At 41.0% G+C, this 16,130-nt stretch overlaps 1 protein-coding gene across 8 annotated transcripts in view; it reads left to right on the top strand.

Annotated features, from left to right (window-relative positions):
• The window catches only part of LOC109030874 (multiple PDZ domain protein), a 267,841-nt gene that overhangs the window by 188,764 nt on the left and 62,947 nt on the right, over nt 1–16,130 (top strand). For all 8 annotated transcript variants that reach the window (XM_072300976.1, XM_072300972.1, XM_072300973.1 and 5 more), the window contains one exon: nt 6,736–6,932. In XM_072300976.1, coding sequence (XP_072157077.1) covers nt 6,736–6,932 — 197 coding nt within the window. The remainder of the gene's footprint in view (nt 1–6,735; nt 6,933–16,130) is intronic.

Here is a 16,130-nt window from a genome sequence, read left to right as displayed (position 1 = left end):
AGTCCATCAAGGGTTGACGCCCATTTTAAGAACTTAACTCCGATATAAGAGGAGTCACGAAGAGTCGTGGGAACTCCAAAGATGTTTTCAAACTTTTTGAAAAGTTAAGAAATCTCCATTTGTTAGCTTAAAAGAAGTTGAGCCTTCGATGAAGTTGAAAAGAACCCACGGTAAATCGAAAATCTGTTGACATTTCAAAGTTTAAAAGAAAAACACTTCAGTATGCTTATACCCGCACCGAGGGATTAATCTCTATGGAAATTATCAATATGTATATTGATCGCAACACGGCAAGTTTGACATTTTTATTCCAAACCTTGTTGAAAGTTGGACTTTGGTTTTCCGATGGAAAACGCTTGCTAGCAGTGATCAGAGCAGAGATGCAACATTTCTTAAAATTATACAGAATACGAGCAGATTGCCGTTTGACGCACGAGTCGTCTAAGCAGAGTAGGTTGATGATCTTGCCAACGTGTTTTAAAATGCATTGTAAGGCTGGCATCCTGATGATGGGAGGGGGGGGATCATTCGAGGACAAATTTTCTCCCCGCGGAGCGGTATGCTGTTTGTTATAACACCAGTTACAGCCAATCAGGAAGGCAACTGTTGATGTGTTTAGGGACTATTTCGTCAGCGCAGCTTCCTGGTTATTTGCTCTCCAGCTCGGAGAATTTACTCAGTCTGTCAATGCGAAAAGCGTCCACAGCTCGCTCATCCTGATTGGTCTTGACTAGTGTTGCACAAATCAGCACTACTTTGGGGAAAATTAAGGCTGAGAGGCTCGCTCCGTAATGAGGAAGTTCCGTAATCAGTTTTACACTGAATTCAACGCACTTTGGAAAAATCACCAACACAGTCTTTTACAGAAAGATTTTATAAAATGAATTTTCATAAATTTTATGAAATTTTCTCTTTAAAATGGACCGCGTTTAACAGAAAGGAACCAAGCCACATCAGCTATTGCATGGAGCTATTGCATGGAGCTATTGTATGGATTCCTTTGCATATTTTAAGGAATTTGCTTCGCACTATGGAAAAAATCCACTGAAATTTGCACGCAAATCCGCACAACTGTTTTCTTGTAAATAATTAAATTGCCCAATTAAATTTGGCAACAGCTGATGTGGCTTGGTTCCTTTCTGTTTATTGCGGCCCAAACACTCATTATTACCAAAAACAAATAAACTTAACCGCTCACTACTTATTTTTTTCGCACACTATGAGTGTTTCACGTGGAAATCTCGAAGTCTGATTTTTGAAATGCAAGAAAAAACGCTCAACTGAAAATATTGCCACCGTTGGATAGGGGTAACATCCCCCCCTCCCCCGGACCCCAAACTGTACATTGCGGTCTTACCAAATTTCACGTCCCATCTAAATTTTTCGGGAGGTAGGCAACCAGCATCCCCACTCGAAAAGTATTGCAATTCTTGCCCGTATTATGAAGGTTATTCCTACAAAATTTTAAGCTCAAATGTCCGTTGGTTTCCCTCCGAAAAATTAGAATAGGAGATGGGACTTTGAAATAGCGTAGTTTAGGTGTGACTGTTTCGCTGAACTCTATCCAATTAACAAAATCGTTCAATTAAAATGATTCCTTTGTCGCTGATATGATTGGGATTTTTCATTGAATCGGGAAATCGGCCACGGATGGAAATGGAAATGTACTCGGGCGATGCGACGCGGCGTGTGTTTGCACAAATTGCGGCACGGAGCTGGCTGTTTGCCGTTGCACCGGTGAAATTTCCAAAATTTATGGCCCATCACCCCGCGCCTCGTTTAATCGGGTTTAGCTCCGATAAATTTGCTTTCAATTATGTTTGCTCTCGCCGTGATGTCACGCGGTTCGTCGCTCCTCTCGCGCGTTTCAACCTCCACTTGAGCCCTGCTTTACATATAACTCCATGCTCTCTGGGGCTCATGACGAAATTGAGTTAGGCCCTTTCGCCGGAAGCGCGACGAGTTGTTTCGCTTTGTCGAGGCGTGCGCCATCGACTCTTAAATTATAAATCAAAGCTCTTCCGTCTCGCCCTAAAAAAACCTTGGGTTTTCCGTCCGCAGCGCTCATTTACATTTAATGTCATCTACGTTCAAATCCATTCTCCATGAATGTGTGAGAATGCACGAGTGCAATGCGCAACGATGAGTTATTGTTTGACCATAATTTTGCCAAGCAAAAGAGAGAAGTAGAGAATTTGCAGGTGTCTTACATTTTGTGAATTTCAACTTTAAAGTGATACTACTAAGGAAACTGAGTACGAGGATATGCTTGGTTTCAAAATTGGATGATTGTTAGAGAAAATTTGACAAAATAACCTAATATGCCAAAATACATGTGTTTAAATGGAAAATGCCGCCAGATGACGTCATAAGGTGGCACATTTTCTCACTTTTAAATCTATTTTTCTACAATGTCCCGTGTCAGAAAAAAATTATGAAAAATACTACGAACTCAGCTCATTAGGCACTCTCACATAAAGCAATAAAATTTTTGTGTGCAAATTCCCCATCCTCGTGAAAATGTTTAAGTGAATCCTCGATTTTTAATTTAAAGAAATATCATCACTTTGAGAATTTTCACATTTTTTTCATCGCAAGTTTCTCAGTGGAAAAATTTAAATGTCCATATCCACTCGAATGACAATCCGAGTTTAATTGATGCAAATTGCAGGATTCCTAACATTTGACGTACAAGGACGCATCAGAAATCAGAAGTAAAATAAGCAGGAGAGGAGGAGAAGAGGCAAAGAGGAAGAGATGGAAGGAAATAAAGAGAAAGAAAGACGAAATTTTTTTTATTTTTCCTCTTAGCTCATATGACTCTTTGTGACGACGGAAAGCGAAACTCCATTGTTAAAAGCCATCGTAACTTTTTCAAATGGGAGAATGTAAAACATTTTTCGGTGTTTTTCTCCCCTTTTTCTCTAGTTTTGGTCCTTTTTAGTGTTTTAAGGTTGTATTCATAATATACTAGCAGCAAGAAGACCACGGTCACATCACCAGGTTAGGAGAATGGGGGAGGAAAAAGAAAATTTTAACATTATGGTGGATACACCCGTCTTCCACAAAAAAGCTCAGTGCTACCACATATGTTTACTTTGCCATACCATGGCAGTCAAGTGGCATGTGTTCGATGACAATATTTAAAAGTTGTTTAGTTCGTCCGCTCTTGCTCATGTTTTTTGTCATCAGGAAGCGCTGGGAGCGATGTTTCGAATATTACGACCTTTCTTCCTGTAAAACTGATATTCAAATGTCAATTTATACAAAAACCTAAAAAAATCAACATTGGAAGAATCGCTCGATAGTAAGATGCACCCACCCTGAAAAAATAATATTCCGTCAAAAATTCAATTTCATGAATTTTGGCAATTACGCGCCCCTTATCAAATAACCCGTTCGTTTAATAGCCCCCTAAAAGGGCCCAACTCACAATTTTTCTTGTGCAAATACTTCCATCGTAATAACTTACTACAAACTTCGTTCTAGAACCTAAAAGCATCTGTAATTGGTCGTCCTAAAGGATAAAGCTAGAACTGGAGGTGAGTGATTGAGCATGAATGATTTTATTGGGTTTCTGGCATGGTGGTCTGAAGAAGCGGTACATCAGGGAACGTCAAGGAATTTGGCGACCGGATGAAATTAGGAAATTCGAGGGAAAATAAGCCGGAAAATTTTAGCGAATCAAGAATCGACTTGGCAATTTCAGCTCAGCTAGTGCCATTCAAGAAAGTGCGAGCAACTTCTAAGTGCCTTTATCCGTGATTTCAATCTTTAGAAGTGGAAATTAGTCCGAAGTTCGGCAAGATGTAGCGTTATTGAAAGGAAAAAATTGGAGCAGAACTTTCGTTCAAAGTCCGAATAAAGTCAGGAAATTCGAAAATCTTGGAATCAGAGAGTAGTCTGAGAATTGTAAAATGACGACATTTTGGAAACGCTGAATGGCTTTTTCCCCCTCACGATATTGTCGCCTTATTCATTGGCGGAGCCAGCAAGTTGGTAACGTTGTCTTTTCTCCATTTAAACCTGTGGAAATGTATCGATCCTCGGAAGGGCCAGACGCTCCGACAAGAATCGATTATTTAGCATAGGTTTAAATGGAGGAAATCCGGTGTTGCCAAATTGCTGGATCCTCCTCCGGCCTTATTTTATCGTTTCCCAGAGGAAAGAACGTAACTCCCTTCCAAGGTTGCGAAATCGACTCAATATAACTCAGGCTTTCAAAAGAGTTTACCTGTGCAATTTACTGTCGGAAATTTTTCTGCTTTTTGCCTGAGATAATAGGAAAAATCTGTGAAATTTTCTGTAAGAAATTTCCATGATTTTCCGCAGTCCGCGAGGGGAAATTCGGCAACTTTGAAATGTAGTTAGGTACTTCCGCGAGAGAAACGACGCACAGTGGATCGAGTCAATCGGAGAGGTCGGACATGAAATTTTTGACTAAAACTGCAAATTTTGATGTTTATCTCGTCATATTTAAAATTTAAATGGGTGTTCTAGGAAAAGAATTTCACGCGGAAACCAATGGAACCACTTTTGGAACCTCAAAGTTTTGTATAAACGGAGTTATAAGCGTTTAAAGTTTCCAAATTTTGTTCGACTTCTCCCATTGACTCGATCCACTGTGCGACGGTTTATGGCACCCGAAGGTCCTCCGGCTGTCGCGCCACCCCCTCAGGGCAGCCCTGGCCAAGATTGACAACCGCTTATTTTGGTTTCCCGTTTTTTTCGTACTTGGAAACTCTTGGCGCGCACCGCATTCGATGTTGGCCCCAATCAATTTCCCCATGACTGACGACCAGCGAATGATCGATTTTCGATATTTCCCCGTTTGAAGCTGTGGCAAAGAATCGATTATTAAGGTGTTCGTGGCGAACATCCCGTTTATCGATCCTTTCCCGTAGGTTTAAATGGCAGATCAATGGATGTATCGCAAAGCACGCCACTGCTGACGACGACGGGTCTCTCGAAATTTTCTTCAACCCGCGAGTCGCGTCGGAATCCCAAGCGACGATTATCAATCATTTATCAAACGCCGACTTCGCTCCCCCGCCCGGCGCGGCATCGGAAGAACGACGTAAATCAGAATAGAATACATATGCAGATACGCGGTTTCTATCGGGGTGGAAGTCAGCAGTATGTATATTTCAATGCGAGTCGCGGTTAGCGCGTATCTCTACGTGCTTCGGGGCTCACGTCGGCAGGCGACTTACTTCTGTTTTCCGTTGCACGATCGATCGCTCTATATCATCACTTTTTTAAAGCCCCGCGCCACCGATCAATCTTTCTTCAAGTTATCTTCCTCTTGTCTTTCTCTGGAAAGAACACGAATTCGCTTCTCACTTCCCCTCTTCTTCCTCCTTCCTCCTCTGTTGTTGCTGTAGGTTTTTTAACTTATTATTGAGAAAAGTTAAGAAATTCTTTGATGAAAATCATCCTGATGGACTGGGTAATAAATTAAGCACCATGATTAATGGTTCTGTGACGAAATTTCATGGTGCGTACATTGGAAAATTAAAATGGGTGCATTCTGCAGTCAGGAACTTCAGTTTCTGGATCATAAATCAGAACATCTATCTGCGTAGGGACACTAACGGCAGATACGTTGTTTCTAAATTTTATTAGCCACTTGCAAAATGTGGTCCAATTTTCCTACCCTCACATTTTAAGCGCTTTGTACCTCATGCGTTAAGCATTAAGCGTTACGCGCTATTTTGATTCGTAAGCGAGGAATCAGCTGAGAAATAAGGGTTGTATACGTAGTCTTACCTGAAACAACTTTTTTTCTCGAAGCGAACCTAAATGTTTTGCATTGTGATTGAGGGAAATTGAAGGACTTTTTAACATTGCATCATTAAAAGCACAATTTTCTACTAAATTCGAGTGTAATTCAACAGTTTAACTTGGAAAATAGATCCTTTCCAGGATCGTGCCACCACAAAATATACATCGTACAAATAGAAATGAACTCTAATTTTTATAAATTTTAAGGGGGATAAGTTAAAATTCGCAAAACCTACAGTATACTTTGTTTTGCTCTTCACCTTTCCTGTAATGGCTAATCGTTTTGATTCCTTGTAAAAATCTACTTCCCAAGTTTGACTGTTGAATTTTTGTTGAGTCTCGTAAAAATTGTCATCCTAATGATTTTTCGCCGAAGATATTCTCAAACCTAGCTTATAACTGCATTGCAAAACAGCAATTGATAGGTGAAGCGATTGACAAAGGAGACGAAGGAAAAATGGAGCGATGTAATCGGTGGAAATGGTGTTTACGATGGATCCAACGGAGGTAAGTAATAGACTAATTAACGGCTCACACCAGATCGAGTCAATTTGAGAGGTCGAGCAGCAAATATTTGACTAAAACTGCAAATTTTGATGTTCATTTCGTCTTATTTTAAAGTTTAAAGGGTGCTTCGAGAAGGTAATTTTACGAGGAAACCAATGGAACCCTTTCAGAACCTCGAAGTTTCGTATAAACGGAATAAGCGTTTAAAGTTTCCAAATTTTGTCCGACTTTTCCTATTGACTCGAGACACCGTGCAGCATCCCACTATAGACAAAATCTTTGTCTATCAAGTTCAATAAGCAGTCGGCAGGGCCACTTGACCGCCTGGGTAAGCTGGGACCGCTTAGGACTCTAAGCTGCCTGTCTGGTTTTGACTTGATTTTCATCGTTGAAATCAGTGTCTGGGCTGTTTTTTAATAAGATGCGAACGTTTTTGTGTTTCAGACAAAGTGAAGAAGAAGTACGCTGCGCACGGGGATGCGGTGTGCATCGTGAGCGTGGAGCGGGGACACCAGGGCCTGGGCATCAGTTTGGCCGGTCATAAGGATCGCACCAAAATGGCAGCTTTCATTTGTGGCCTTAATCCCAACGGACCGGCCTTCAAATCCGGGGTAGTCAAAGTAGGCGACGAGATCCTCGAGGTAAGCCTCCCGCCCGAGCATTCCCATTCTCTTTCCACATTTCCACCCAGACTCCAACCCCCAGTATAAGAATCAATAATGCACACGTTTCCAATCCCAGCTCCACGTAGAGACAATATGCTCCGAGACTCCGCATACCGCTATCTTGTCCGTAGTGCAATCCCTACTTTCGGCAGTCACCGCTCAGATGCACTTATTCCAATCATCAAAGATTTCAACATTGCTTTCGCAAGCTGAATCTGTGATTTGCCAAAACTCGTATAGCAAAGTGATCACCCCAATTTTCATTAGCCACTTAAGGAGATTGGCTTCTGGTCCCCCCCCCCCCCTTTTACTTTGGAAACTTCCGGAGTGCCTATTGGCGTCGTCTGCACGTCGAAAGTTTCAATCGTGATGTTACAAAGACGCGTATCCAATCCGGGTTTGCGATGATGATGATTTTCTGTAAAAAAAGAAGAAAAACAGAAAAACGAAACAAACCAACAAAAATTGTCCAAATGGAAAATTGACGTCATTTTTTAAAGCTATCTGATTTTTTCTCTCCAAGTGCAGAATACTCTCAAGCGATAGTGTCAGTTTGTCTTCCTTTGATAAAATAATATGGTAGCGGAGATTTTGAAACGCCGCAAACGGAATGTACGTTTTCGTAGTTTTGCCGCCAATTTGCGTCCGTAAGTACATTTGGCAAAGAAAAAAGTAAGAGGAAACTTTTCCAAGGTTTTTTTTTTTTTTTTTTTGAGACTTCAGAAATTACTTTTGGAGCTTTGATTAAGGCCTAAATACACACGGCGATTAATCGCCACGACTGAAAGACAAAAGCCAATGGAGAGCCTTGATTTCGATATATCGACGTCAATGGATCGAAATCAAGGCTCTCCATTGGCTTTCGTCATGCGTATCTAGGCCTTTAGTATCAGAATATAATCAGGGTTCGTGTTTTCCCGCCACACGAAGACAGTGCTGCCGCACTAAGGAAAAACGCCGTATCAACATTCGAGAGTCGCCAAATTTTCTTCAATAAAATATTTATTTTTGAGGAAAGTTATGCATATTTTTGCTTCAAATTTTTAGGAACTATAGGTAAAATTGCAAAGGGCATTATCTTAAACATTTGAAGAAAAAATACTCCTATAAGTTTACCAGGAAATTTGTGTTTTATAAATGGAAATTTGTCAACGCCTGAAGGTTCATACGGCATTCTTCTTTAGCACGGTAGTATACGACGATAAATAATTTTCTTTTTTGTGTGTGAAATGCCCAGTTGCTAGGAGCCACTGGCCTCGCAAATATAATGCCGCGCCGTGGAGTGAATTCGCGAAAAAGAGAAACATTGCGGGAAACGACGGAAAGCTTCGTTTTGTTGTCTCTTTGTTTTCCTTTCATGCGATTTGACAACGCGATTTATGAAAGAGAAAACGGGGGAATTTTCTCCGACCGGGATAAAGTTGGTAGGCCACGCAAATGACTTCTTTCAGAGGCAGACCTGCGGAAAACATTAAATGATAATATCCCCGTTCCTTTTTTTCTTTCAACGGACAGACATCTGTTCATTACTCCATGTCTCTTGCATTCTCCTCCTCACGACGTCATAATTTTTTCACGGGCGCCCTCCGGAGCTCCCGTTCTAAGGAAAAACGCCGTATAAACCTCCGGGGGTTGCCAACTTTCCTTAGATATTATACGTATTGATGGGAATAGTTGTGAAAATTTTTTTGCCAATTTTTCAGACAATTGTGTTTGTATTCCAATCTAGAATATCAGAAAATTTCAAGGGAAAACATGCATAACTTTCTTCCAAATGAATGTTTTATGGAGGGAAATTCGGCAACGCTCAAATGTTCGTACGGCGTTTTTCCTTAGCACGGCAGAGAGGTGGGGGAATTTATTCCCGCCCCGCAACTCGGCTGCCGCAAAACAAACTTTTATTTTGAGGCTGAACAAGGAAATAAGTTTTAACAGGGCTCATTGTTTTTTTCTTTTTTTCTTTCAAATTCCTCGCGTTTTTTTTATTCTATAGTGTCCTTGCGTTCGCACGGATCGTAAATAAGGCAGAATTTAGAATTGCTATTATTCAGACAGTCAAAACTTCACATTTTTCCATGCACTCTTAAAAATGTTGTCGGTTATGTGTTGTTTTAACGTTCAGAATCATTAGACCAAACTGCGTTGGAAAATTCCTTAAATATTAAAAAAATAAGAGCTTACAAGTTTTCCCGGAAATTCCTACCTAATCTGAGGAAATCTGACAACGCTCGAGTGTTTGCACGGCGGCGTTTTCCCTCAACGTTTCAGTATTGATATCCGAGCATAGGACGATATAAAAACGCCTTGATGCATTCGCGCTCTATTGACATCCGTGTTGCGTACTAAAAAATTGAAGGCGCTCCGGTTATTCTAGCCCATGAAGCAGTGATTCCAATGACACGCTATCACTTCTCGCTATATGGCGGTGGGATGTAATATCCCGATATTTGAAAAGAGTGCAAATATATCCTTTTCGGTTCTGTCTCATTAATTTTTATCACAGAATTTTTATTCATCTCGCCACCCTCCGTAACGGTGCGCCACACGCTTCTGCGTGCACTGCTTCATGGAGTAGAGTGACCGGAGCGCCTTCCATTTTTTCATATGCAACACGCGTGTCCACAGAGTACGAATAATTGTATCAAGGCGTCAGTATGCAATGTATTGCTCATGTTGACTGTTGACTGAGATATTAGCATAAGAAGCTCTGATCTGTCTTACTCCACCGGAAGATCGTCAAAAGTGCACCTTTCGCTATCCTCTTGAGTGAAAATAATGCCGGAAATGTTCATTTTCAGTGTCAAGCATGCAAATTGACGATGTGAACTGTACATTTTTGATAAATTCGGTCTGGAAAAACGTGGGAAAGTCACATAATTTCCTCCCTCGAGTCTGTAGACGTTCCGAGCTAACCATGCGATCACATTTCGTTGGTGAAACTGCAGAGTCCGTTTTGAAAATATTCGTGATTTTCCCAGTCTTAGTGAAGGATATTCAGTCAAATCCCAAGCCATGACGTTGGATAGGTCACCTTTTAAAAAATAAAATAGGAGCGTAGATTTCGAAACGATGCAACCAAGTTACGCATTTGCAGTTTCGTCATCGATTTTCTATGTATTAATTATTGATTTATTCATCCTCCCAATTAAAGTTCCGTTTCTTTATTATAGGTCATAGTCAATACATCAAACAGGCGAGATTGTATCGATATCGTTTGGTTCAACATGTAAACATAGTCTCCAAAGTCGATTGAGTAATCTGAGGGAACTGGTTTCTTGTGGTTGGTTTTGTGATATTTTGAGTATAAAATGGTGATGAAAAGTAAAATTGTTAGGAATTTTTTCGTTTTCAGCTTTTCCTACTTTAATCCTAACATTTTTGTATGAGGTTATGTTCTAAACATCGTATTCGATACATCAAACGGGTGAGATTGTATCGGTGTCGATTGGTTCAAAACATAAACATAGCCTCAAAAGTCAATTGAGCAATCTGGCGGAACGGGTTTTTTATGATAGATTTTTGATTTGTATGAGTACTAATTAGCATAGAGTACTGAAATCGTTACGAAATTTCTCATTTTTAGCTGTTCTAACAAATATCCGAACGTTTTGGTTTGAGGTTATGTTCAATTGTTTTGATCCAAACGATACATCGAACCACTATCGAATACGATTCATTGTTTTGAACCAAATGATACATCAAACCACTATCGAATACGATCCATTGTTGAGGTCGAAATATAAGCTTTCGTCTTCGAGTCTTCGAGCTTTCCGCAGCGTTGAATGAGACCGAAGATGGTCGAAGAATACGAGGAGGGGAGGGGAGTGGGGGGGGGGGGGGGAGCTCCAACCCGGGTACGAGATCAACACGGAACTTGTATTCCTCGCTCACAACGTCGTCCCTCTGACGTAAGGACGCATCTTGATTTCGACATGAGCCCTGTTCTCCATATAACTCCATGCCTTTCAAGGCTCACGTTGGAAATAGAGATACGCCCTTACGTTACGACGATAACGGAGCGCGTTTTCCCATTTACTCGCCTTTCGACGGGAGTTAAAAGTTTCAGAAACAAACTTATAACTCGGTTATTGCCGCAGTGCCGAAATTGTCACGCACTCCTCGTCGGCGTGTATTTCCTCTCTCCGCGACCCCTGTGTTGTCAGATAGGGCTGGAAAATCACCATTTCCCTGCATTTAAACCCACTGAAAATGTCTACCTCTTAGTGCAACGCGGCAATCTTCCGCGGCCCTGTCGTATTTACCTTCCGAAAAGTGGCCTCTTCGTGGACTCGAGAATATGTATTCCAACTGTTGGGAAATAACATCGACCCCAAGTGGACGCGTTTATGTGAAAGAGGTTCTTCTGCATTGGCAGATTTAAGAAAAAGATTTTGATTTTTGTGGATGGTGCATCTGTAATGGGATCAAGCAAAACATCGAGATACCTAACAAAGTTCGCTTTAATACTGGTTTCACAGTAGCTTTTTGCCCGAGAAACGGATTCATGCGCCTAGAAACTTATTTCGTTGTATTCCTGACGAAAGAACGTCGACTCCAATGTTACGATATTCCCAATCAGTTCGATTTCGACAGGAATTTGATTATGACTTTTATCTAAATTTTGATTTTTGCGAATTGACGAAAGAAAATTCAGTGTTTTCATGTGCAAATATCCAATGGTGTTCTATTAAAAATACAATTAATTGAGTGAAAATTTTCTCCTTTCGCATGCGCCTCCCGCCCTCCTTGAAATTATGTTAGAATTTCTCAACTATTCTACATTTGTTTTTTTTTCGCAAGACCCCATGCAAACACTCATTTCGTTTTTATACGTCCGAGTAATCTGAGGACGCTGAATAAATGTGACCATCCAAGTCGGAAGAGGGATCTTCGCCTACGGAGGCAAAATTGGACCTATTTCCGCCGAACGGAACTATGTACATTAAGGCATAAGTCCTGAGACCCGTAAGAATATATGCATAACAGGGCTCACGTCATAATGCACATAGTTCCGTTTGGTAGAAATACGTCCTATTCTTAGTGGTGACGTTTCATGTGAATCGGGCCGGAAAATCGGATTTTTATGCTTCGCCGCAACACTCTCGTAAATGCCCAATTGTCCAAAGAATTTTGCGCGAGCAGTTTAATTTTTTTGTACTCATAAAGGCCGTAAAGTTTCATTATGTCCCAGCAAAGTCATGTTCTAAACATGCAGATTAGAATTTTAGATAGGTATCTTTTTCTCGGGAAAATATTTCCCCAATACTCAAACTTCAAACCCGTTCACTGATCCTGTCAAAAAAGTGATTTTTCAGGGAGGAACTCAAGGATTGCGTTCAAATGTGGTTGAAACCAAACATCCACTGAAAGCTTTAGCTTGAGTTCAAAGCTCATTTTAGCAGTACAGCGTTAAAAATCTTATATTGTTTACAATGGAAAAACGCCAATATGTAAAAAGCTTCCTCGATTGAAAAAACAATCTTGGTTGATCTCGTTTTATTTTCTAAGGCATGGTATCGTCAGTTGATGTCACCGCACCTCAAAAAATAACTAGGGATCAACTAAAGTTGTTTAACCAACGAGGAAATTCAAAATATTATCATTTTTTAATTGTAACAATGTAACTTTACAAAATGAATTTTGAACTCGAGGTAATACTTACAGTAGAAGATTACCCCATTATTTTGTTTCGGTTTGGGCAAATTTGAACAGAGTACCCGGATTTTCCGAAAGAGGGGCTAAAAAAGGGCCTTTTTTTGGCAGGCTCTTTGGACGTTAAGTCTGACATTTTGGGGCGGGGGGTTTGTGCAAAAATATTCGGAAAACACACTTCTATGCTCTGGTCTAATTAATAATGCAATTTTGAACTTTTATAAATGCCGTAAACTCTAATATGTAATCCTAAGACCCTGAAACTGTCTATTTTTTTAAAAAAATTAAAAGTGAGGGAAGAATAAAGCTGGTTCGAGAATCCGCCGAAGGCCCTCTTTAAAGGGACTCGAGAAGACGACACAAATGTATACTCCCTCGGTTTTGTTTTCCTTGAAACCCACCCTTTCCGTTTAGAATTGAAAGGGCGGTAATGGGCATTTCCCCCTAAACGGGCGCGGTCGAATCGAATTTCCACGCCACGCGAATGGCGAATGTGCAGGGTGTGAATTGGAGAGCTACAGGAGTTGACGGAGAGAAATCCAAAACTCATTAGAGGGGAATGTCGGCTATTAGTGCGGAGGATTTCAGGCAAATTGGTAATTTAGTTCCATCATCTCTTCGTTATTGTGCGATTGATCCGCTAATGTTCTTCGGCCCCGCGTCTTGGCGCACTTGAACTACTTGAGTGATGGAAATTTAATACACACCCAGAACCTCGGTTGCCCGTTGCCGTAGGTTCTAAATTGTAAGGCAGTCACCTCTTAAAGAGGTCGTCACCCCGGCCGACCCAGGACGGGTCCACCGCGTACCGCACCCTCAAATTCCCGCCAAAAAATAAACTTAAAAAATAAACCGAAATTTGTTTTTCCTGTCAATTGAATCGACGTATGCGAAAACGTCCGATGTCCAAGACGGTGTTTCAGAATTTGAGTGGACAATTTCGTTGTAACTTAACGAAACAAGATGGTTTAAGACGATAGGAATGTAGAACAATTTTATGAATAATCCCCTCAAAGTTAATCAAACGTTTACATAAAAGAGATCGATCCTATTCATCAGTGTCGTGTGACAAAAGAAACCCACCGCTTTTATGAAACCCTGTATTGGACAACGGTCGTTTTCGCATGCGTCGATTTAATTAACAGCGAACGGTCTGTCGCACGGAAGAGATACAGCCAACTGAATACACTCTGTCGGGGTAAATTCGCTCAAAAATCTCATCGAGCACATAGAAAAATTCTGAAATCCACTCCTTAGCGCACAATATGCGTAGTTTGTGACACAGGTTTTCAAATTTATCGCGTATGCGGGCAAATTTTCTTCGTGGCCGGCAGTCAGTTGCCCGAAGAGAGACCTAACCACCCTGGTAAAAATTGGCAGTAGAATCTGTGTTCCAAAATACCCTAGACTTACAGCCGGCTGTAAGATTTCCAATAGCTTCTATAGCCGGCAACACAATTTCTTACAGCATTTTATAGCCGATGGCGATTAAGCAACTGCCTGGCGATAAAGTGTATGCTAAACGTTACTAATTACGGATGCTAGGACTTATTGAGTGTTTGGATTACCGCTCTCTGTTTGGGCCGCAGTATCTTGATTTATTTTGCGAGGAAAGCTCCGTACTTTTGAAGGACGCCTGCCATTCCTAATATGTTGGAGCGCCTTCAATTTCGTATGATACTGTGCAATACCTCTGGTGTGAAATAGTTGCTTCAAGCGCCGTGGGCTACCGGCCAGTTCTACATGCGTATTGGCGCCTACAAACCTAAGGGGATACTTCAAGCGTTGCGCAATGCGTGAAGTATCCCTTTAGGTTTGTAGGCGCCGGTGCGCGTATAGCGCTGTCAGCACGCCACGCGCCACTGACAGCGATCTTGCCAGAGCTCCTCCGGCATATCGCATCTCCTCATTTCCTGTCTTATTCTCTCAATCCACGATTTGGTATAGAGCGTCCTCTACGTTTTCTGCCAGGGGGGACCCAATCCAGAACCTTCTTATAGGCAACCTATCAGCTAGTATCAGCGCGGCGCGGCGGGCGGGCAGCCAGCATTGCGCAATGCGTGAAGTATCCCTGTTAGGTTTCTAGGCGCCAGTGCGCCGCCGCTCCACTTTGTGTTAGGCTCTAACATTTAATCTCGTGGAGTCAGCGTTTTTCAACTCATGACTTTGAAATGTTTGCACACTCTGTATGGATTATTCTCATTTTAATTGACGAAAAAAAATATGTAGTAAAGGAAAATATAATGTGCGTTTTGTAAATATTAAGGTGATTCCGTGCAAGGATTTCCAAAGCACACAAATTTCTACACAATTTTAAGACATAGCCTTTTATAGCAGCTTGATAGCCTTTTATAGCCGATGGCGAAAAAGCAACAGCCAGGCGATAGGAACTATAGCCCGACTGTATAATTTTTTATCGCTTTGTGTAGCCCGGCCGTATGATTTTTTTCCACTTTCTACGGCCAGCTATATGATTTTCTATCGCCTTCTTCAGTCGGCTATAAGAACTCCTATTTTGTTTTGAAACGCAGCTCCTATCGCCAATTTTTACCAGGGCAAGCATGTTACAAACAACGCAGATTCCGCATTTCAGACTTTTGCCCCGTGCCCAACGTGATTTTCGTGCGATTTTGCTCGTAAAGAGTGTAATTATTTGACTGCTTCTATTGCGTGCAACATTTATTATTTTTTACTTCTTTTTGGAAGGATCAGCCAGTGTTTTTTCAAGCATGGATTCTTTTACCATGCGAGTGAGAAACTGATGGTAAATACATGTAGATTTCTCGCATCGTAAATAAATGCATGTTTAAAAAACGCTGGCTAACTCCTTAAAAAAACTGCAATTATGAAGAAATAAATTTAAACAAAAAACGAAATTAAATAAAACAATTAATTACAGTTTTAAAATAAAGAAATAACATGATGTAAGTAATTAAGTAAATGAATAAGTAAACAAAATTATGAAATACCCCATGGCAAACATGTGTCTGAGTTAGAATTTTTTGAAAGCACTGTCAAAAGGATCAGAGCTTAGTTGCTACGGCCGTAAATAAATAAATGAACAGGAAAATAAGAAGTAGAGCATACGAGGTGCGTTGTTGAATCAGCCTCGCCGACGCAGGTTTATCTTTCATGTTGATTTTTCGCGGATACGTGTGCGGTGCGGCTGTGGCTACCAGTGGCGTGGCCTGCTTTGCGATATATCGATCGATCTGCCATTTAAACCTATGGAAAAGGATCGATAAATAGGGTGTTCGCAACGAACACCTTAATAATCGATTCTTTACCATAGTTTCAAATGGAGAAATATCGATAATCGAGTATTTACGCCTCGCCACTGGTGGCTACGTGGAATCATTCGTGGGTAACCATTTTTAAACAATCCCTCAGAATATATTATATATATATCGCTGTTACAGCGCTCTTTGGCGCTTTACGACGCCAAATCTTTAGGCGCCTATCTTTTAGATACGCATCGTTAATGTTACGATAACCATAGGATTCGTTCCGTAAAATTTCTCG

The sequence above is a fragment of the Bemisia tabaci genome, chromosome 5 (assembly GCF_918797505.1).
Source record: "Bemisia tabaci chromosome 5, PGI_BMITA_v3".
NCBI lineage: Eukaryota > Metazoa > Arthropoda > Insecta > Hemiptera > Aleyrodidae > Bemisia > Bemisia tabaci.
Note: the sequence above shows the minus strand (reverse complement) of the source record. Positions and strands in the feature narration are given on the sequence as shown.